Here is a 21,385-nt window from a genome sequence, read left to right as displayed (position 1 = left end):
CGAGATGGCACGTCACAGGCGACTGCTGTGCTCACGTGAGGCGGCCGGGTCCACGAGATGGCACATCACAGGCGAGGCTGTGCTCACGTGAGGCGGCCGGGACCACGAGATGGCACGTCACAGGCGACTGCTGTGCTTACGTGAGGCGGCCGGGTCCATGTGATGGCACGTCACAGGCAAGGCTGTGCTCACGTGAGGTGGCCGGGACCACGAGATGGCACGTCACAGGCGACTGCTGTGCTTACGTGAGGCGGCTGGGACCACGAGATGGCACGTCACAGGCGACTGCTGTGCTTACGTGAGGCGGCCGGGACCACGAGATGGCACGTCACAGGCGAGGCTGTGCTCACGTGAGGCGGCCGGGTCCACGAGATGGCACGTCACAGGCGAGGCTGTGCTCACATGAGGCGGCCGGGTCCACGAGATGGCACGTCACAGGCGACTGCTGTGCTTATGTGAGGCGGCCGGGTCCACGTGATGGCACGTCACAGGCGAGGCTGTGCTCACGTGAGGCGGCTGGGACCACGAGATGGCACGTCACAGGCGACTGCTGTGCTCACGTGAGGCGGCCGGGTCCACGAGATGGCACGTCACAGGCGAGGCCGTGCTCACGTGAGGCGGCCGGGTCCACGAGATGGCACGTCACAGGCGAGGCCGTGCTCACGTGAGGCGGCTGGGTCCACGAGATGGCACGTCACAGGCGAGGCTGTGCTCACGTGAGGCGGCCGGGTCCACGAGATGGCACGTCACAGGCGAGGCTGTGCTCACGTGAGGCGGCCGGGTCCACGAGATGGCACGTCACAGGCGAGGCTGTGCTGGCTCGGCCCTCTTGGCGTCTGGACTTCAACCTACAATGTCTGGGGGTCTGAAGCTGAAGTCAGTTCACTCTCGTGGACTAAGGGGGTGAAGAGGGAACAGAGAGGGGTGTTGGTTCAGGATGTGAGGTGCGGGGCATCGAGCGGACCAGGTGAGGGTGAGAGAAGATGTGGAGGCAGCCTCCTTCCCTCCCGGTGGCCCTGTGTTGACCTGTTGCTCGCCCTGAGTCTGCACACCTGTGCTAGGAGGTCGTACATTGCGGGGAAAGCTGAGGGTGAAGCAGGGCTGGCGCTGGGTAAGGGCAGGGCTGGCGCTGGCCCTTCCTGTTCCGCCCTGCAGGGTGCTGAGGGGGGCAGTGTGGGGGGCACTTCACCTCCTCATAGCTCCATACAGGGCTCTTCTGGTGAATGAAAACTGAACCTAGCCGTGAAAAGTCCCTCCCGCTCCCCAGCAAGAAACCTCAGGCAGTAGCACCCACCTTTCCGACCCCCCGCCTCCCGTAACACCAGCCTGCCTGGCCCAGCCCTTTCTGGACTCTCCTGCCCCCACTGCAGTTTGGGGAGCTACCTGGAGTCCCCAAAACACTCCAGGTGAGAGGAGCAAAGAGCAGCACAGGATTGTGGTGCTGGGGAGATGGGCTCCACCTCCCACCTGGGGCTCCAACCTCGCTAACATCTCACCCCCTCAGTTACCTGTCCAAGGCAGTGGGCACCTTTCCTCCCCTCCCTTTCCGAAGAGGGTCTGCTAAGCACCCAGAAAAAGACTGCGTGGGTTGACCCATTCCCTCCTCAACACCTCTGAAGCCTCCACTGGGGCCTGTGCTCCATGCAGGGGACTCGATTCACCAGGTAAGGGTCAACGTGGAGGTCTATGAAAGAGGACAAATATTTCTGAGGGCCTGTTCTGTGCCAGGCACCGTGTACCATGTGATTCAGGTTACACTGGTGACAAAGGAAGGCAGGCAGGGAGGTCCCTGCCTGGAAGAAGGCCTGGGTTTGGTGGGGAGAAGGGTGGGAAGGCGGAATCCCCACGTTTACAGCCAGATTTTGGAGTGCAACCAGGGTTGTCTCAACACTTTGTCTCACCAATAAGTAGAAAGGTAAGCATGAGGAGAGATCACGGAGCACTGCCTGGAGGAGGCCAACTACCCCCAGCCATCTCATCCAGAGCTTTACTTTGTAGAGTGTTGACCCTTTCCGCTCCTCTTCCCCCAGTATGTCTCCCACCCTCCAGGGGCCCCTCAGAACGTGTCCTATCCACCTCGTGTACCAATGAAGGGGACCCTGTACTCTTCCTCCCTCTCCCTGTTGTTCTGATCGCTGCCCTCGGCAAGCTGCCCACCTGCCCTCCCCTCTTCTAATCCCCCTCCAATTGGTCATCTCTTCCATAATTGCAGCACCTGGGCACTCAAGGTGCCCCCTCAAAGCGCAGCTGACCAGCGCCACCTCCCCAACCTGGCCATCTCCTTTCTTCCTCCCCCGCAGGCGCACCCGGACACCAAGGGTGCCCACCGCCCGTGAGGGCCGGAGCGCCGAGGTGTAGTCTCTGCCGGGGCGCGGCTCCACCTGCAGGGTGCTGGGCGGCCGGCGCTCGGCGGGCGGCGGGCCGCGGGGGCGGAGGAGCGGGCGGCGCGAGGGAGGGGCCTGCGACAGCGGCAGCAGCAGCGGCCCCAGCCCGCGCAGCCCGGCTCGGCCCCGGCTCGGTCGGCGCAGCGCCGCGCGCGTCCCCTGCCGCCGCCGCCGCCGCCGCCGCAGCCAGGCGCCCCGGCAGCAGGCCGCCGCCGCCGGGCGCACGGACGCAGCGCGCACCGGCCGGGATGCGCACCCGGGCCCCGGCCCGCCCCCACCCGCGGCCGCCGCCCGCCCGCCGCGCGCTCGCCTGACCGCGGCGCCCGCCCTCGCCTGTCCCCGGCCGCCCCCGGCCGCTATGTCCGCCCCCCGGGGCCCCGGCGGCCCGCACCCCTGCTAGGCTGCGGCGGCATGGCCCGCGCGCCCGGCGCGACCTCTGCGGATTGCAACGGTGTGCGGCGGCAGGGCATGCCCAGGGCACCGGGCACGGCCTTCAATGGGCGAGGACACGGACACGCGGAAAATTAACCACAGCTTCCTGCGGGACCACAGCTATGTGACTGAAGGTAACGTACGTGTTGTCTGAGGCCCCCTCCGGCCGGCCGCGGCGTGGGGATGCCGTCGCACCGAATGCCCTCCGAAGGTTTGGACCGCGCGCTGTGTGTCGTGTCCCCCCGCCCTACCCCACCCCACCCCGGGGCCCGGAGGGAGGGAGCCCCATGGCACCGGCCGCCGCTGCCCAGCCGCTCGACAGGGCAGCGCCCTCCTCAGCGCCGCCCTCGGGCAGGCGGCTTTCCACCCCCAGGCCTGGTGGCATCCTGGATCGGCCTTGGCTATCATTTTTAAAAAGGCCATTCCTGCGGCTAAGGTGGTGAAATCCCGGGGAAATTTAATGGTTTAGAAGCCTGGATTTGCCATTTCAGCCCTGTCCAAAGCCCACAGAATTTTCTAGGCTGCCCACTCCCCGGAGACGACAAGGGACCCAGAAAAAAAAACCACCCACTGGCAGATTCCCGGGAGCGGCTCACTGTCCTCGGCCCCTCCCTGTGCCTCCAGAGGCAGGGCCCCTAGTGGGTGGGAGAAGGCGGCTGGTTTGGGGTTGGTCTTTTATTCCTGGTGAGTTATACTGAGACAGAAGCAGCTGGCCCCAAACTGTCAGAATTTGAAAAAAAAAGTGGGACATGCCACCCCAAAGGGGCCCTGCATTTGAAATCCCCTAAAATGGCCCTACAAGCCCAAGCCCAGCCCCGCCCGGAGGCTGGTGGAATTCGGAAGGTCAACGCCTCTCATAGGCCAGTAACTTCCTAGGGTCCCCCCCAGCGCCACCTCCACCTTGCCCAGGGAAGATGGTGGGACAGCTCCGGGGATGCACCCTGGGACCTGAGGAGTGAAGCGGGATTCAAGATGGGGAGAGCTAGCGCGAGGTGTCACCTTGCCGCGGTGGGGACGCGTGCCGGAGACGCTCCTGGGTTTAGGGACTGTCTATCTGCATCTCTCCTAAGGGCTGCTGGGCTACGTGCAGAAGTGTTTGTGGGTTTTTAGCGAGAAGTCCCTGATGGGTGCCCCAGTGGGAGGGACCCTGGTCATGCCGTGCCGCGGGGCTGGTGCGCCTGGGTGCCCGTGTCGGGGAACCCGTGTGGGCTCCGGAGCAGCGACGGTGACTCGATTCCTGGGTGGTGGCCGCCGCGTTGCTGCCTGGCTCCGCCGGAAATGGAGCCGAACCGGTAGCAGAGCCCTGCGGAGGCCGGGGGTGTGCTGGGCCCGCGCAGGGCGGGCTCCTGGGGTGTGCTGACCCCGGGAGCAGAGGCTGGGTGTGGAACCTGGGCCGGGGGATGCTGTGGGTAGCACGCCCGCTCCCTGCCAGAGAACCGCTGAGTCATGCTTTGCCGATGGTGTGAGTGAGTGAGTGAGTGTGTGTGTGTGTGTAGAGAGGGCTGGGCTGCTCAGGGCTGGGTGCGGGCTCTGCCCCAGCGAGGGCTTTCTGGGGCCCAGGGAGCTAGAAGCAGCCCTTTGTGCTTGTCTTGGTGAGGCTGTGGAGAAATCAGCGTATGTGTGTCTGGGTGTTCTGTCTGCTCCCAGCCTGCTGAGTGGCAGAGGGTGGAAGGCCTCTGGGTTGCTGGCAGGTGCCCCAGTGGTCTGGCTCTGGCCAAGTGAGGGGATCTTGGCAGGTCACTCTGGCCTCGCTTTCTGGAGGAAGCCTCCGTTTTCCCATCTCCACGTGAAGGATGATGGGATGGCGCACACAGCTTAGTGATCAAGAAGAGTAAAAAGCACCCCGCCTGACCCATAGGGGACATTTGCAAACATGAACTCCTTCTCCAGCCTGTCTGCCCCCCTCTTTCACACAGGTACCAGCTCGTAGGCAGGGCAAGCGCAGAGTTGAAGGAGTGATGGTTCTGAGCTCCTGTCCATTCATTGGCAGTAGTCACCGAGCACCTACTGCGTGCCAGTCCCTGTTTTAGCCCTGGCGACTGAACGGGGATCCTGCCCCTTGGCAGCCCATGTTCTAGAAGGAAGTCCTGTGATGTCGCAGAGGCTCCTCTCACCCTGTCAGTTTCCCTGTATGTAAAATGGCGTGACCAATGTCATTCTGCCTACAGGACTTGGGGTTTCTGGGAGGGTCAGGAGAGATAGAGGGTGGAGGAGTCACCTGGGAATTAGAGATTGTTAGCTGGCAGCTGGAGTATGCTGAGTTCCCGCGATGCTCTGGGGCCTCACACACCATCCACATGTTCCTCTCATCCCCGTGTTATAGATGAAGAAACTGAGGCTCGGCCTTTGTCCGCACCCCAGACTGAGTTCCAGTTGCTTGTAGGGCATAGGGCTCAGGTGCTAGGGATGCAGAGAGGGGCAAAAGCAGGAGCTCCTGCCCTCCGGGGGTGGGGAGCAGGGGACAGGGTCTAGCAGAGGGAGCAATAGCAATAATTATTAGAATTAGAATTAGAATTGAGATTTCCGGCCTCCCTGCAAGAACGCTGGTGTTCCCACCGTTGCATCTTGTTTGCATTTTGTGCTCAGAGCACAGCGTGGTCACAGACTTGGATGTCAGAGTGGCTGGTGTTCAACTCCCTGCTTCTGGTTCCTCCCATGCTGCACAACCTCGGACAAGTTACTGACTCTTTCTGAACTTCGCTGTCTTCCTTTGTAAAGGGAGAAATACTAAGGATTTACCGGGTTGTTGGGACAATCAGCGATTATGCTAATACAGAAAGCACTCAACCCAGCATCGGTCTGTTAGAAGCATTTAATAAACAGTGCCATTAAAATGTAGAAGTCTTGTTCTTTTTTTTTTTTTTTTTTTTTTTTTTGTATTTTTCTGAAGCTAGAAACGGGGAGAGACAGTTAGACAGACTCCCTCATGAGCCCAACCGGGATCCACCCGGCACGTCCACCAGGGAGCGACACTCTGCCCACCAGGGGGCGATGCTCTGCCCCTCCGGGGCATCGCTCTGTTGCAACCAGAGCAACTCTAGTGCCTGGGGCAGAGGCCAAGGAGCCATCCCCAGCGCTCAGGCCATCTTTTGCTCCAATGGAGCCTCGGCTGCGGGAGGGGAAGAGAGAGACAGAGAGGAAGGAGAGGGGGAGGGGTGGAGAAGCAGATGGGCGCCTCTCCTGTGTGCCCTGGCCGGGAATTGAACCCGGGACTTCTGCACGCCAGGCCGACGCTCTACCACTGAGCCAACCGGCCAGGGCGAAGTCTTGTTCTTGTAAGAGCTTCATGAGCAAACAGTGGATGCCGGGAGTTTGAAAAGACCCAGGTGTACAGGTGCCTGTTCTACCAGGTCACCTGGTTCACAAACACTCCTTCAGTGCACCCCAGTGGCTCTGGCTCGCTTCCTGTCGCTCAAGCAGGCCATTTTCCTTTTTTCTGGGCATTTGCACTGGCTGTGTCCTCTACGCGAACAGCTTCACTTCTCATGGCTGACTCCTTCTTATCTTTTGCATCTCAAGTTAAATGCCATCTTCACCAGTGGGAGTCCCGCTTATGTTTCTGAGTCTCTTGTTCTCCAGATCTCAAGTACCTGGGGAAAGCACTTAGGTTTTGTTAGTCACTCACAATTTAGTGTGAAACAGAGCAGTTTTTTGTTTCCCTAATTCTTGGCTTAGCTCAGCTGATTGGGGGTTGAGGGTTGGGCATAGGTGCAGGTCACCTTGGGGCACAGAGAACTTTTCAAGGTTAGGTGGGTGTTGGAGAGAGGGTTGTTGCAGTTGAGGCTGTTAGGGCAATGCAGGGACCTGGGCCCTACAGGGGTCCTAAAGGTAAGGGAATGCCAGGAAATCTCTTTAGAATTTTATCAAGAGCCAGATGTGGCCCCAGGAAGGACTCTCTCCCTGGCTCTGCTCTCTGGCTGCAGCCCCAGGCTCAACTGTAGGGTGTGTTCAGTAGGTGTTTTTGGACTGGACTGGATTGACAGCATAGCTCCATCCTCCACATGGCCGCATTTACCCAGCACTGCCTCCTCTGGGTCTGGCTGCGGGCAGGCAGTGGTGGACCAGACATGGAAGCTCACAGCCAGGGGAGGTGGCCATTGGTGGCTGGTCTCTTTGGGAAGCCACAGTCACTTCCAGATGCCTGATGGGTACTGCACTTTGGGGCATGCCTTTCTGCTGGGTCCACAGCTGTCCCTCCCTCCAACGTCTCTGCTTGCAAACTCTGTTATAGGCACATGCCTCTCACTTTCTTTTTTTCTTTTTTCCTTTTTTCAGTGAGAGAAAGAGAGGCAGAGACACTATCCCACATGTGCCCAGACTGGGATCCACCTGGCAAGCCCACTAGGGGGCGATGCTCTTCCTATCAGGGGTGTTACTCCATTGCTCTGCAACCAAGCTCTTTTCAGTGCCTGAGGCAGAGGCTATGAAGACATCCTCAGCACCCAGGGCCAACTCGCTCCAATCAAGCCTTGGCTGCAGGAGGGGAAGAGAGAGAGAGAGAAATAGAGAAGCGAGAGGGGGAGGGGTGGAGAAGCAGGTGGGCGCTTCTCCTGTGTGCTCAGACTGGGAATCGAACCTGGGACATCCATATACCAGATCAATGCTCTACCCCTGAGCAGTAGGCCAGGGCTGGCACATGCCTCTTTCATCCATGGAAAGAAACATCTCTCTGTTTCTCTAACCTCGTGTCCTTGGCATCCTTGTATGTGCCACATGGCTTCAGAGTAATCAGTTTATCTCTGCAGAGAGATCCTGGTTTTATGTAGAGGGCAGGAAGGGAGAGCTCAGAGGAGGGAAGTGACTTGCTCAGAAATAGATGAGGTCGGAAGGGGCACTGGCTTCTCTCCATTGAGCCTTTGGGCCATTGCTACCCCGTGAAGCTATCTTCACGTTTTGAACCCATGCCCTGGATAACGCCAGTGTTCTGCCCGAACCCAGTCTACCCTGTAAGGGGGGGGGGGAGTGCTTTTTGTGGAAGATCCAGCATTCAGCCAAATTTGTACCCCTGTGGTCTGTATTGTGGCTGCTCTCCTGAACAGTTAGTGTCCTCACCCCTCTGAGAACACGGTGGTTCCCAGCAAGAGACCTGTGGCCATGGCCTGGGCCAGTGTGGTCCGAGGGTGCCCCCATCTCCCTTGTGCTCCCTTGTGGTTCCAGGATGGACAAGGCAGCCGTCCTGGAGGGCGGGTGGACAGTAGAGAGAGCTGCAGGAAGCCAGTCCCCGTCCTGTGGTGGAACTTGGAAGTGTCCATTGTTGCCATCAGCCTCCTTGAGACCAGGAAGGCAGAAAGTCTTAAGCCAACAACACTGTTGACGGCAGGGCAGAGAGGGAGTGAGGACTGGGGAGGCCAGTGACATCTGTGATTCTCTGGATGAACCAGGCCCGGTGTCCACTCACTTCTGTTCCAGGAGCTGGTGCATTTCAGACTTTAGGCCGAGTCTCTGTTACTTGCAGCCAGTGGCACCCTACGCTGACCGCTGTTAACTGGTCTTCTGGAAACCCGGGAAGCTGCCTTGTCGCTTGCCACTGGGATTCGAGAGACAGACATCCCAGAAGGGTTTTGATTGCTTTGTTTTCTGTCATAGGAATTGTGTTGGAGCTCTTTAACTGGATTCAAATCAAAGTTTCCAGTTCTGGTGCCCCTTCCTGGTAGGACCACTGAGCCCGTGTTTCCAACCAGATGAGAGACCCAAGATCTGGAGTCGGGAGACCCACGTTCAGTGGGTCTGGCTCTGGTCCCTAACCCGGGCAGGCCTGTCTGTCTCTCTGAGCCTTCGTTTCTTCTGTGGATTGTTGCCTAGATCATGTGAAACGAGGGACGCCCAGTTGTTGGATGTGGTACCCTCCTCTCCACGAACTCCCCGCCCTGCTTGGCGAAAGCAATGCTCTCAGGGAACTCATGGCACTCAATAGCTCGGTGTACGGGAATGTGCCTAGCCCGGGCCCTGAGGCACCGTCCGTATTTCATAAATATTGTCCACCACTCACAATGATGTTTGCGCTTCAGGGGTCAGAGTCAGACGGGACCTCAGAGCTGTTGACAGACTGGCCACCCAAGTCCATTTCTCTACACCAGGGCTAAGAGGGGGCATTGCCTGTGACAGTGGCCCTAAAGCCAGCCCAGAGGGAGCGTGGGGAGAACCAGCCTTTGACTTTGGAAAGTCAGGATGTTCACTGCTTAGATCTCTGCTCCTTTTGCCTCCAATCAGGAGTGTCACTTGGGTAAGCTTCCCCGGGGTTTACAGACCCATGTTGTCTCCATTTTAAGGGTGGGGGCAGGGACAGGGGTGACGATAGGACACCTTTGGGTGTTCTCCGCCAAAGCGCATTTCCTCTTTGAGCCTCAGTTTCCCTACCCTGCTCCCCTACACAGAGCCCTGGGTTGTCACAAGGCTGTAAGGAGCAAAGACCTAGAGATGTGAAAGGTGTCCCCTTGCGAAGGGGTTACTGCTGTCGCACCTCCCTCGCTAAGCCACAGGCTCACTTACTGTTAATTAGCCCTAACTTAAAGGTTGGTGCCGTCACGGAGTAGGGGTTTTCTCATTTTCTTTCTGCAAGATGGAAATCAAATTCTAGTAAGTGTTTCCACATCATCTCCTGGTTGTTTATACGTGCTTCGGTGTTTGGTTTTTATTTTGAGAGTCCCCAGAGCTAAAGGGATGTTTCTGTAAAAGGTGTTTGAGGTCTTGGAACTGGGAACTGTCTGGAAAAGTCAGGGGCTTCAGGGACAGGGTGACAGAGCAACAACACAGACCAGCAGGAAGGAGCAGCCTGCAGTCCTGCACAAAGATACTCTGTTCCCACTTAGTTCCTTCCAGTCTTTTGTAAAATGCCCATTCCGCTTTTATAAAAGCTGTACTCTCCCGATGGAAACCACTTTGAAGGCTACTTTTCTAATTAGGCGTGAGGTTGTAAGGATTTTACAGTGCTTTGCTACATACAGGGCTGGCTTCACACTCCCCGCCCCTCATGCAGTCCTGTAGGACCCCACACTCAGAAGGACCCTGTGCTTGGCCAGATGCTCTGCTGTTACCGTCCTGAAGTTTTGAGTAATTTGATCTCCGAGTCCCTGTTTTGTAAGTGATGTCTGATGGGACGGTGGAGCGGGTGCGTGAGCGGAGGTGGCACGTGCAGCGAGCGTTCCCGCTGTTCCTCGCGCAGCTCCCACGGCACACTCCCCTGGCGTTCACTCGGGAGTGCGGCTGCGCTCCCACGCACAGCGGGGCGGTCAGAATGCAGCATGCCCCTGATGGCGTGAGCAGGGGCACTGACAGCCCAGACAGGCCACGCTTTCTCTGGGAACCAGAACGCATTTTGAATGCAGAGAGGAGGCAGTGACATTCTAAAAAGCACCGAGGAGCAAGGAGCCCGATCACAGCCTTTCTTGCTCATGGTACTCCCCCGTGTCAGCTGATCACTGATGCTGAAAATGCCGCCGCCGCCCATGGGAGACAGGCCACCACGGTTCCTCTTCCTCTCAGCCCTTATCCATCCCCAAGCCGGGGTCGCAGTGGGTGTAGAATGCGTGAGCCTCAAAGTAAGTGGAATAAAAACAGATGCGCTGGTTTCAGGAGGCGTTACCACCGCTCTGGGAGATCAAAGCGCCTACGCACGTGCGGGCTCCCAGATGTGAACCCGGTATCTCAGCGAGCCTGCAGGCCAGCCAGCTCAGGGCTCTTATACGTGCATTTAAACCTGGAATCGCGCCACAGAATGATGAGTGATAAAATTCATGCCAGTGATTTTGACTTTTTCCCCTTTATTTCAGTTGGTAATAAATAGCAAGTAAATAACACTGTGACAAGTCATGAAAATAAATGAGAGAGAAAGGCAGAGAGAGGGACGGATAGGGACAGACAGACAGGAAGGGAGAGAGACGAGAAGCATCAGTTCTTCCTTGCGGCACCTGAGTTGTTCATTGATTGCTTTCTCATATGTGCCTTGACTGGGAGGCTACAGCAGACCGAGTGACCCCTTGCTCAAGCCAGCGACCTTGGGTTCAACCTGGTGAGCCTTGCTCAAACCAGATGAGCCCATGCTCAAGCCAGCGACCTTGTACTCAAGCCAATGAGCCCATGATCAAGCCAGCAACCTCAGGGTTTCGAACCTGGGTCCTCTGTGTCCCAGTCCAACGCTCTGTCCACTGTGCCACTGCCTGGTCAGGCTGTTTTAGTACCCCCTGCTTTTTGAATGAGGGGCTCTGCATGTTCCTTTTGTGCTGGGCCCCACAAATTTTATAGCAGATGTCCCTAGTGTGCTGCAGGAGGAAGGAGGGGGGGGGGAACCTCTTGGGAAGGGATAATCCTTGGCCTGCCTCCCACCCCCTTGGCTTTTGTGATTGGTGGAAATGCTAAGAGCCTGTCATCCATTGGGCAACTTTTCCCTATTGGGCGGGGTTACAGTATTCATGGAGGAGGTGCCTTACCTGGCCGCTGTTCTAAGAAGAGGCTCTGAGTTCTCCCATGTTAGAGTCCAGCCTTTGTACCGGTCTCTCCCCAGAGGCCCAAGGGGAGGGGCAGTGGAGTAGGAGTCCCCAGCTCATTCCCCCTCCCCTCCAAGTTCACCCTTAATAAAGCAGATTTCTGGGCTCTCAAGTCCTAGCAGGGAGGAGTGGCCATTACGGGCTGCGCTCTTCCTATGAGAGATGTGTCTTCATTTACTTAATCACCCCCGATTGTTGGGTAATTAGGTTGCTTCTTTTTTCTTTTTAAATCTTTTCTTTTATAACCAACACTGAGTGAGTGAACACTACTTGTGCATGAAGACTCCCTACTCCCACCCGTCCCCCAGATCTAGGAATCTTTTTTTTTTCTTTTTTGTATTTCTCTGAAGTTAGAAGCGGGGAGGCAGATGGACAGACTCCCGCATGCCCCCGACCAGGATCCACCCAGCATGCCCACCAGGGTGCTATGCTCTGCCCATCTGGGGCATTGCTCCATTGCAACCAGAGCCATTCTAGTGCCAGAGGCAAGGGTGTGGGTGGAGGTGAGGCATGGAGCCATCCTCAGCGCCTGGGCCAACTTTGCTCCAATGGAGCCTTGGCTGTGGGAGGGGAAGAGAGAGACAGAGAGGAAGGAGAGGGTGGAGAAGCAGATGGGCGCTTCTCCTGTGTGCCCTGGCTGGGAATTGAAGCTGGGACTTCCATACACTGGGCCAACACTCTACCACTGAGCCAACTGGCCAGGGCTGGAATCATTTTCTTTTTTTGTGTGTGTGGCAGAGACAGAGAAAGTCAGAGAGAGGGACAGATAGGGACAGACAGGAAGGGAGAGAGATGAGAAACATCAATTCTTCATTGTCACTCCTTAGTTGTTCATTGATTGATTTCTCATATGTGCTTTGACCAGGGGGCTACAGCAGACTGAGTGACCCCTTGCTTGAGCCAGCGACCTTGGGCTCAAGCTGGTGAGCTTTGCTCAAACCAGATGAGCCTGCACTCAAGCTGGCGCCCTCAGGGTCTCAAACCCGGGTCCTCCGCATCCCAGTCTGACGCTCTATCCACTGTGCCACTGCCTGGTCTGGTTGGAATCATTTTCTTAAGAGAGAGTCCTGTCCATACCATTTTGTGTAAAAACTGTGAGCCATCTTTAATTTTCCTGACACGTGTTGCCAAATTACTCTCCAGAAAGTTTCTCTTATTTTATTTATCACGTGCTGCTCAGCATTAGGTATTCTAATTTGTTTGACCTTTGCAAATATCATGGATGGAAGATATTTGTTTTAATTCCTGTCTGAATACCAATGAGGTTGAACATTCTCTTCACTTCTGTTCAATAGACCTTGAGCGCTGCCCCCCCCTGCCCCTGCATTTGCCAGGGGGGACGTTAGGTACTGGCTGTGTAGTGCTGAGTAGTGGGGTCGTTGCCGTCACTCATTCATTCAACAACTGCTCCTGGAGTGCCCACTGTGTGCTCTGCAGCGGGAGTGAGGGTGGGGTGAGAGGAAGGAAGGGAGAGCTGAGTCCCGAGCCCCCGGTTCACCAACGTCTAAGGGACACAGCATTCTAGAATATTTCAGGCAGGAGTGACCAGCCTGTGCAGAGTGACATGTACTTGTCCCCTAGCGGAGTCCAGGCTCCTCCTACTGAGCCCAGGAGGCACTTGCCTGCCTGCCTGCCTGCCTGCCTGGGGAACAGGGCCCACCTGGTCCCCACTGTGCTGCCCAGGATGGACACTGCCTCCTTGCACAGCAGGGACCATTGTCCTCCAGAACCCGGGGCTGAATGGTCCATGGAGGCAGAACAAAGGCGGCTCAGAGGTCCCGGTTGCCCCAAGCAGGGATGGGATCTCCAACTGCAGGGTTCGGCGCCTCCTCTGGGTAGGCCTGGTGTCCTGCTTCCCCTGCTCCGCAGAGGCTGCAGCCCTGGCGCCTGGGTCCTGGGGCAGCTGTGAGATATTGCGGGTTCTGCAGCCTCTGAACCAGTGCCCTCCTGCGCAACCCCGAGACAGGACCGACAGCTACCTGGGCTTCTTATTCATTTATTTTTTCCACGCCTAATTGTCATTCTGGAATGTAAAGCTCTTTTTAAATTAAAGTATAGTTGACATACATTATATTAGTTTCAGGTGTACAACATGAGACTTCACATTTATATTATACATTGTACAAAATGTCCGCTATCCGTTGACCTGCAAAGTTATTGGGATGTTATGGACTTCATTCCCTATGCGCTACATTTTATCCCCGTGACTTATGTTACAACTACCTTTTTGTCTCCTAGCTGTTCAACCCTCTAGAAACTATCAGTTTTTCTGTATCTATGACTCTGTTTGTTCTGTTTGTTCATTTGTTTCCGTCTTTTCCTTTTTTAGATTGCACAGACAAGCGAAATGATACAGTGTGTGTCTTTCTCTGACTTAGCGCAGGAGCCTCTAGGTCTATGCATATTGTCACAAACAGCAAGATTTAGTTCTTTTTCATGGCGCTTCCACACACACACTTCTTTATCCACTCATCTATTGAACACCTAGGTGGCTTCCATATCTCGGCCATTGTAAATAACGAGGCAGTGAATATAGGGGCGCATATATCTCTCTGAATTAGTGTTTTGTTTTCTTTAGATAAATGAACCTGAGATTTTTTTTTTTTTTTTTACCAAGTGAAATAATGTGCACATTGTGCATCCATGTCTATAAAAGGGAGCTACTTTCCTGGTCCCTGTCAGCCCTTGGATTTTTTCTAATTTCAAAAACATCTTATTATGAAGACTTTCAGAGGGGTACAAAAGTTGAGGACACAATCTGTGGGCTTGTGCCTCGCCCACACCCTTGCTTGAACCGCTCTCAAGATTTGGCTCTCCTTTCTTCATGACGTGCCCGTCCGTCCTTTGGGCTGAGGGATTTGAATGCGGACCCGGACATCCTGCCTGCAGCGCACCCCTGAAGGGGAAGGGGGTTTCCCACGGATACCACTGTCCCGCCTCACAGCACGAGAGCTTGTTCCTTCCCATCTGCGCTCTGGTCCATCTTAGCAACGTCCCCAGGTGTCTCAGCAGTGTCTTCTTCTAGTTGGCTGGTTTGACCCAAAGTTCTGCCCTGGCAGTTGGCTGTTCTGTCTCTCCGCTCCTTTCTGATTGAGACCCATCCATCCCATTTCAGAGCTCAGGCTGCTGAAGGCGGTCACTCCTGTTTGGTAAGAATTACAACCTCCTGCCCCCCCCCCCTCCGCATTGTCCCTAATCCACCTCCAGATCCCAGTTGCCTGGTGGGTCTGGAAGGCTGATGGGGACATGCCCCTCTCTCCTTCCAGGACCTGTTCTCACCGCTCACCAGCTGAGGGTCCCCGGGTGGCTGTGCAGCCGGTTCATGCTGTCCCCGCCGACACCCACCAAGACAGCAGGCTCATGAGCAAAAGAAATGGTTTGCTTTAAGCCACTGAATCTTGGGGTGACTTGTTAGAACAGATGAATGAAATAATCGTGGCTTCCTGAAATAGAATCCCCAGTCCTGTCCAGGTGCTGCTCTGTCTGAGGTCCCTGTCTGGCTCCGGGGTGCTCTCCTTGCTTGTGTGACTCTGTCAGAGCCTTACAGTAACTTCCTTCTTGCTTACATGGGCCTGTGTTAGCCGCTGCTTGGAGCTAAAGAGCCCAGTCCCAGCCAGGAGGGGTGACCCAGCTCAGGTCATGAGACAGGCCTGGAACGCAGGCTGTTCCGGGACAGAGGCCCGGAGCCCTGTCCCATGCAGCAGCAGTGGGTACACATCTTGGGCACGGTTGCTCCTGCTGTACACCGCTCAGCCCCTAGTCCCTGCCCGGTGCTGGGCTGTGTGTTTGAGTGACCAAGTGCGTGGACAAATGGCACACCCTCTCATCTGACCTCAGAGCAGTCCAGATTCTTTTTTTTTTTTTTTTAAACCAAATGCCACATCTTCCCTGGCCAGAGCCCCGGAATAGAAACAGCCTTCTCTTTGCGCAGATCCAGTAGGTGCCAATGTCAGTTACCACGGCTCAGTGAGATAAGGCCAGCTCCACACCCACACTGTTTGCTTGCAGCTGCCCAGGTGACGGAGTTATTGCACTGGGACAGACTTCGCCCCTAGTCCTTCTGTCCACAGATCACCGAGGGAGTGAAAGATCACCCCATGATTCACAACCCTGTCACTTCTTTCCACGTCTGTGGCCGGAGGGTCACTGCGCTTCTGTTCACGTGCGGACAGCAAAGCGTGCAGCAATGTTGCCTCCTTACCTTCCTGCGAGAAACCGTGCGGCGTGTTACAAAAATGGAAAACCCAAGGAGGGACTGGCCCACAATGGAGACGTTCAGCAAGGCACGGAAAGCAATGACGCTGGAAGAGAGATCTGAATGGAATGACGGGGGGCGGACATCACAGAGCCTGGAGCGAGGTGGCTGCTATTCGGGACTCTGAGGAAGCCAGAGGACATGTGAATGGGCACCCGGGGGCATGACGGAGCCAGTGACGATGCCTGAGGAAACGACACTGGGGAAAAACACACTTCACAGCAAGGATCTCTCTTGAAGACACTTCAGGGTGTTGAAAGCACAGTGGATGCAATCTTGGAACTGATCTTGACTTGAAAGGACAAGCTCTGAGGCAGGAGCCGGAGGTTCCCGGCGTCCTGACTTTCATGACGAGCAGGAGAAGCCGGCGCTGTCCACACTGCTCTCGATGAATTTTAAAGGAAGAGATAAAGACCGGCATTCTCGATATGTCTAATGTTAAGGTGACCAACATTTTTACAATGAAAAGGAGGACAAAAATAAATGGAAGAAAACAATATCGTCAATAAAAGAAACATTTTATTCACTGCAACAATAATACACTATAATATGATAAATGCATAATAAAAACACTTGTAATATTTTATATTGTAATTATGCTTACATGCCTATTAATTTTTAATAATAATCGTAAGAAAAAAGTTCTCGTCTAGATGCAAATACGTCACACCCCACGCAATGGATCGGCTCTGCATCAATCGAATACGGACATGTACAGATTAGTCTTCCAGTATCAAAAAGGAGGACATGGAGGAGGACACTTTTTGAGGGAGGACGGAACTTACAAAGGAAGGACTGTCCTCCCTGAAGGAGGACGATTGGTCCCCTTACTAATGTTCTGAGTCACTGTGTACTAAATAAATATTGGTCTTACTATTTCTGTGTTCCCCAGTACATTTATAACCATCAGTAAGGGCGTTTTTAATGTCTTGAAAAGAAAATCGAAAGGTCCCAGAACATTCAGAATGCCCATACTGTCTAGGAAGGTCGCTTGGGATAGTTTTGGCGACCGCGGTCATTTTTTAGGGCCCCCACACACCTGCGCCGAAGTGAGAGAACTCCCCACACTCATTCCAGTGGGCGGTGTCCACACCGTGTGGTCCGTCCTCCACAGGTCAAGGTCATGGTGATGTTTTAAACCCTGGCTAGAGGGTGGCAGTCAATATTCTCCTTATTAAAGGCGACGGCTCAAGAATGCTCAATAACTCAAACCCCTTACTGTGGAGATCGGGTTGGGTAGCCTGTGGATGTCCGAGGGAGACACCTGCCAGCCCTCCGCTCTGCTCGCCGTGCAGACCCCAGCCGGCCTGTGGATCACTGAGGGAGACACCTGCCAGCCCTCCGCTCTGCTCGCCGTGCAGACCCCCAGCCAGCCTGTCTGGTCCGGGAACAGTCCATCAGGGAGTGAACTGGCTGAAGGAGTCAGGCCTGCACACGCCGGGAGTTCCCGCCCCGGCTGCAGTGGGAAAGGCCTCGAAAGCAACCCTGAACTCGTCGATGGCCCCGAGGAGCGGCAGGTACGGCTCTTTATTGAAGCCGTGAAAACACAATCCATCATCATCATCATCACCTGGCCCGTGGTGTCAGACCCCGGGAGCTCAGCCGTGTGTATGTTCAGAGGCTCCTTGTGAGAAGATCCTGATTTTATTTCTCTATCTATTTTATCTCATTACAGGAACGTCTGAAAATGCCGCAGTAGAATAGAGGAGGGAGGGGTGGGAACATCCCCCTGATGCCACTGCGCCCCAGAACTTTGTTTCAATCTTGTCCTAGCTCCTTCTTGCCACCACCCTTGTGGATTGCCATGGAAATACAGTTTGGTCCTCTTTCAGATATTCAACATGCTGGAAACATTTCGCCGCCACGTTATCTCACACTCTGAGTAAACCATTTTTAATGGCTGCATAATGGTCTAGTGTGGAGATGTCATTATTGATTCAAAAGCTGTGTACGGATTCATGCATTAGACCGGGGTTGAGGGCCTGCGGCATGTGTGTGTGTGTGTGTGTGTGTGTGTGTGTAGGGGGGTAGGGGTGCAGGAGGCGGGGGTGGGGTGGGAAAAGAACTCTGGAACCAGGGAGACGCAAGCAGGTGATCCTAACCCAGTGTGATGGGAACTGGGAGGCAGTGGGACCTCGTCACGGGAGCAGATGGGCAGAGGCGCCGAGTCCCGAGCAGGGAACGGCCAAGCCAGCAGGGCAGGCGGAGCTGGGGGAGAAGGCAGGCCAGGCAGCAGGGGTGTGTGGGCAGCGGCACGGGGTGCTGGAGCGGGAACTTGCGGGCCTTGGAGCTCTCAGGCAGGCACTGTGGATGAACTGGCAAAACAGGCTGCTGGAGGGGAAGGGACCTTGGCGAGCGGGCAGGGAAGGGGGAGGGAGCTGAGGGCAGGCAAATGTCTGTCGTCAGGGGTTTGGAGCGGAGGTGGAGGGGGTGGGAGCACTTCTAGGGCAGGCATGAAAGACCCCCGGGAGGCACGCAGTGCAGGCAGCAGACGGGTAGTGGGCGTGAAGGTTGTGGAAGGGCAGGTTGTCCAGGGATGGTTGAGGCCACAGGGTGTGGTGGCAGAAGGAAGGCTGAACTCCTTTCGTGGTCTTCGGTCAACATAGGAGTGTGTCAAAGGCCGGTAGGTGCAGGCAACAGGGGGCCGAGGGCGCACGGACCTCCTTAGCCTCGGACATCGATGTCTCGGCTTTGGGGTGTTCTCAGCTGCGATGAGCCTTCTCGTGAACCTCCCTGTCCCTGTATTTCCGGTTATTCCTGACTCAGGCTCTCTGGGAATACGATTTCTTGCTGAAAGGGTAGGAGTGTTCTTCAGGGCTTGAGTAAAGATTCAAATATCATGTCTGTGGAACAGAAAATAAAAATCACCAAAAATTTTAGTTTGGGTGATCTATAAAAGAGGAAGTCCACGTATATCATGAGGCCAGGAGGAATCTGTAGATTACAGCAAACCCATCAGTCTCTGTCTCTCTGGCTTAAAAAAAAAAAAAAAAAAAAAAAAGATTGATTTCAGCTCCAGCCCATGGTGGCGTATGACTGTGTTCATCGTCTCTTGATGTGTGTCTGATGGGTGGTGACGCTTTGGCTGTGCCTCCGAGACATCTGCCTGACTTGTCCTCACGGTAAAATAATAGCGGTGATGGTGATGAGAAGGGAAGCCACCCTTCCCTGGCTGCCGCCGCGTCACGACGCGATGTCCATGATCTCGTTGGAACGTCACACCTGCCCCGGGAGGCGGTGGGGATGACCCCTTCCACGTGTCAGGAAAACGGAGCCTCAGAGAGGTGGGGGACCGCATGCCCAGAGTCACCCCGGGAGTGTGAACTGTTACTCTGACTGCATACCAAGCCACTCTAAATCTTAGTGACTTAAGACAAGAACCATTTCATGGTGTCCTCTGGGTTCTGTGGGTCAAGAACTCGGGCAGGACGTGGCTGGACAAGTCTTGCTCTTCTCCCTGTTAAGCTGGTGGGTGGGATGGTCAGAGGGTCCACGATGGTTTTGGTCACATGTTCCCTGCGTGGTGAGGACGACTTGGAAGCTGATTTCCCCTGGGACTGTCAGCTGGTCTGAGGATCCGATGTGCCGCGTGGTGATTACAGTGTGTGACGCTGTACGGCGGACTTGGAAATTGCTAAGAGAATAGGTCTTAAATAGCCTCGCTACAAAAAAGAAGTGGCAATGAGTAAGCCGATGGAGGTGTTAGCTAACACTGAAGGTGGTCTCTTGCACTGTGGAAGTGTATCTAATCAACACCGTTGGATACCTTAAACGTATACAATGTTACATGTCAGTTACATCTCAATAAAGCTAGGAAAATATACAGAAAACAGGAGGTGAGGAAAATCTTTCCTTAGGGAGGGAGTAGATTCCCTGCAGACCTGCCTCCCTGCGTGTGTGCCCTGCGGGAGTTATTCATGCAACAGGGGGCAGTTGGGGGGCGGCCAGTCTGTGGCCCCTGACTCCTTCCTTGTAGTGATGCTCTGAGGTGCCCACATCGGGGATGGTGGCCCAGGGTGGGGCTGTCTTGCCAGGGCCCCTTCGGTGGGTGGAGGGCTGCAGTAGGGACACAGGCGAGCTGGCCGGCTTTTCTGCCTCCCGGACTCAGCACGGTTTGCCTCTGAGGCCACGCCGACCTCCTGGAGCATCTTGTATGCTCAGCCCTGCAGGAGCGGTTTCATTGGAAACCATTATGACCCTTTGGCGAACACGGCCCCCACCCACTGGAAGAGGGGGCCCTTTCACTGAGGGAATTTGACAGAAGGAAAGGAAGCCGCCCTGTTGTTTAGTGAGAACACACAAGTCCCTGCTCTGGGGAGGTGGGAAGTGTCCGGGCATTGTCCCTGAGGCAGATGCTGCCATCGTCCCCACTCCACAGAGCCGGAGCTGGGAGCTCATGGGGCAGAGGAACCTGCCGGTCTCAGAGAGTTGGGGAGAAGCTAGGGCTATCTGGGGCCTGTCTGTTTCCCACCTATACCCTCCCCGCTCCCCCCAGGAAGATCTTCTGACCTGGGTCGGAATGAGAGGCGAGCCTTAGAGTCATCTTAGAATCTTCGCTGTTGGTCCCAGGCAGCGACCTTCAGGTCCTTCTCTTCTGGAGACAGGGGCGGGGCTCAATGCAGAGCTAAAGGAAGGACCGCCCACCTGGATACAGGTCACAACGGGCTCGTGCCTTGGGTGCGGCCAAGGTGATTGGCTCAGCCTGATTTACCAAACCCTGGCCAGACAGAGGCCCGGGGTGGCAGGGACTCATACCTCTTAAGTTTTTTTTTTTGTTTTTTTGAAACAATTTTACTGAGGTATAAGTTACATACCATGCAATTCACCCATTTCAAGTGCATACCTCAGTGGCTTTTTGATATATCACATAATTAATTTTCTAAAAATTGTGGTAAAATAGACATAACAAAATTTGCCATTTTAACCATGTTTAAGTGGCACTGATTACATTCAGAATGTGTACAGCCGCCACCGCTGTGCCGTTTCAAAACTCTTATTACTCCAGACAGGAGCTCTGTATCCATTAAACGGGGACCCTCCCCTCGCTCCCGGTAACTGACCTCTGAGCTGCCTTCGGGCTCCGTGAGTTGCCTCTCCCAGGGACCTCATTCACGGGCGACCGCGCGCCGTTTGTCCTTGGTGTCTGGCATAGTCCATGAAGTGTAACCTCCATGTTGGGACGGAAGTTATACTTTTGAAAGACGAGGTCCCCTTGGGAGAAAGCGTAGTCACAGGAGTGGTCTTGGTGTTTTGCCAGAGGGAGAGGGGGCGGAAAGACCCCGCCCTGCGCCGGCCGGCTGCGGCCTTTGCTCGAACGACACGGCGCCCACCCTGCCCAGTGGACGGCTTCCCAAGGGCCTCGCCCGCCCCCCAGCCAGGGAGGAGGTGTGGGCAGAGGTCCCCCGCCCACCCTGCCAACCATTGTGTCCTCGTTCTTGCAGCACCTCATCTCACTGCATTGTAAACAGTCCTCTAGGTGCGGGGGCTTCTCTCCATTCTACAGATGAGAAAACTGAGGCTCCCAGAAGCTACGACCTCCCGTCCCCGAGCCAGGAGGAGGCAGAGCCCGGGTGCGCTGGGGCTGGTTCCAGATGCTGCGGGCTCCCCCGATGACTTTGAACTCCGCTCCGTCCTCTTTGGGGGCCCCTCCCCCCTGCTTTGTCCCTGGCGCTTTCGCCCCTGCAGTGGGGGAGGGCACTGAGAGGAACTCAGGTACCCTGGGGCTCGCCTTTCTCTGCGTCCACTGCCCTGTGTGCAGTTGACCTCTCGAAGCCTTTGTATCTCTAACTCGGGGCCAGAGGAGTGAATGTCCCTTTGGGTCTCTTCAAGGG

General features: G+C 55.6%; 1 protein-coding gene across 2 annotated transcripts in view; it reads left to right on the top strand.

The window, feature by feature from the left end:
• The first annotated feature begins 2,664 nt into the window (after positions 1-2,664).
• The window catches only part of PPP2R2C (protein phosphatase 2 regulatory subunit Bgamma), a 101,419-nt gene continuing 82,698 nt past the window's right edge, over positions 2,665-21,385 (top strand). The window contains exon 1 of one of the 2 annotated variants that reach the window (XM_066233310.1): positions 2,665-2,950. In XM_066233310.1, coding sequence (XP_066089407.1) covers positions 2,881-2,950 — 70 coding nt within the window. In that variant the 5' untranslated portion in view covers positions 2,665-2,880. The other variant, XM_066233311.1, reaches the window with a different exon arrangement.

Source organism: Saccopteryx bilineata, chromosome 5, assembly GCF_036850765.1.
Source record: "Saccopteryx bilineata isolate mSacBil1 chromosome 5, mSacBil1_pri_phased_curated, whole genome shotgun sequence".
Lineage (NCBI taxonomy): Eukaryota > Metazoa > Chordata > Mammalia > Chiroptera > Emballonuridae > Saccopteryx > Saccopteryx bilineata.
This window is presented reverse-complemented; position numbering and strand designations above follow the sequence as displayed.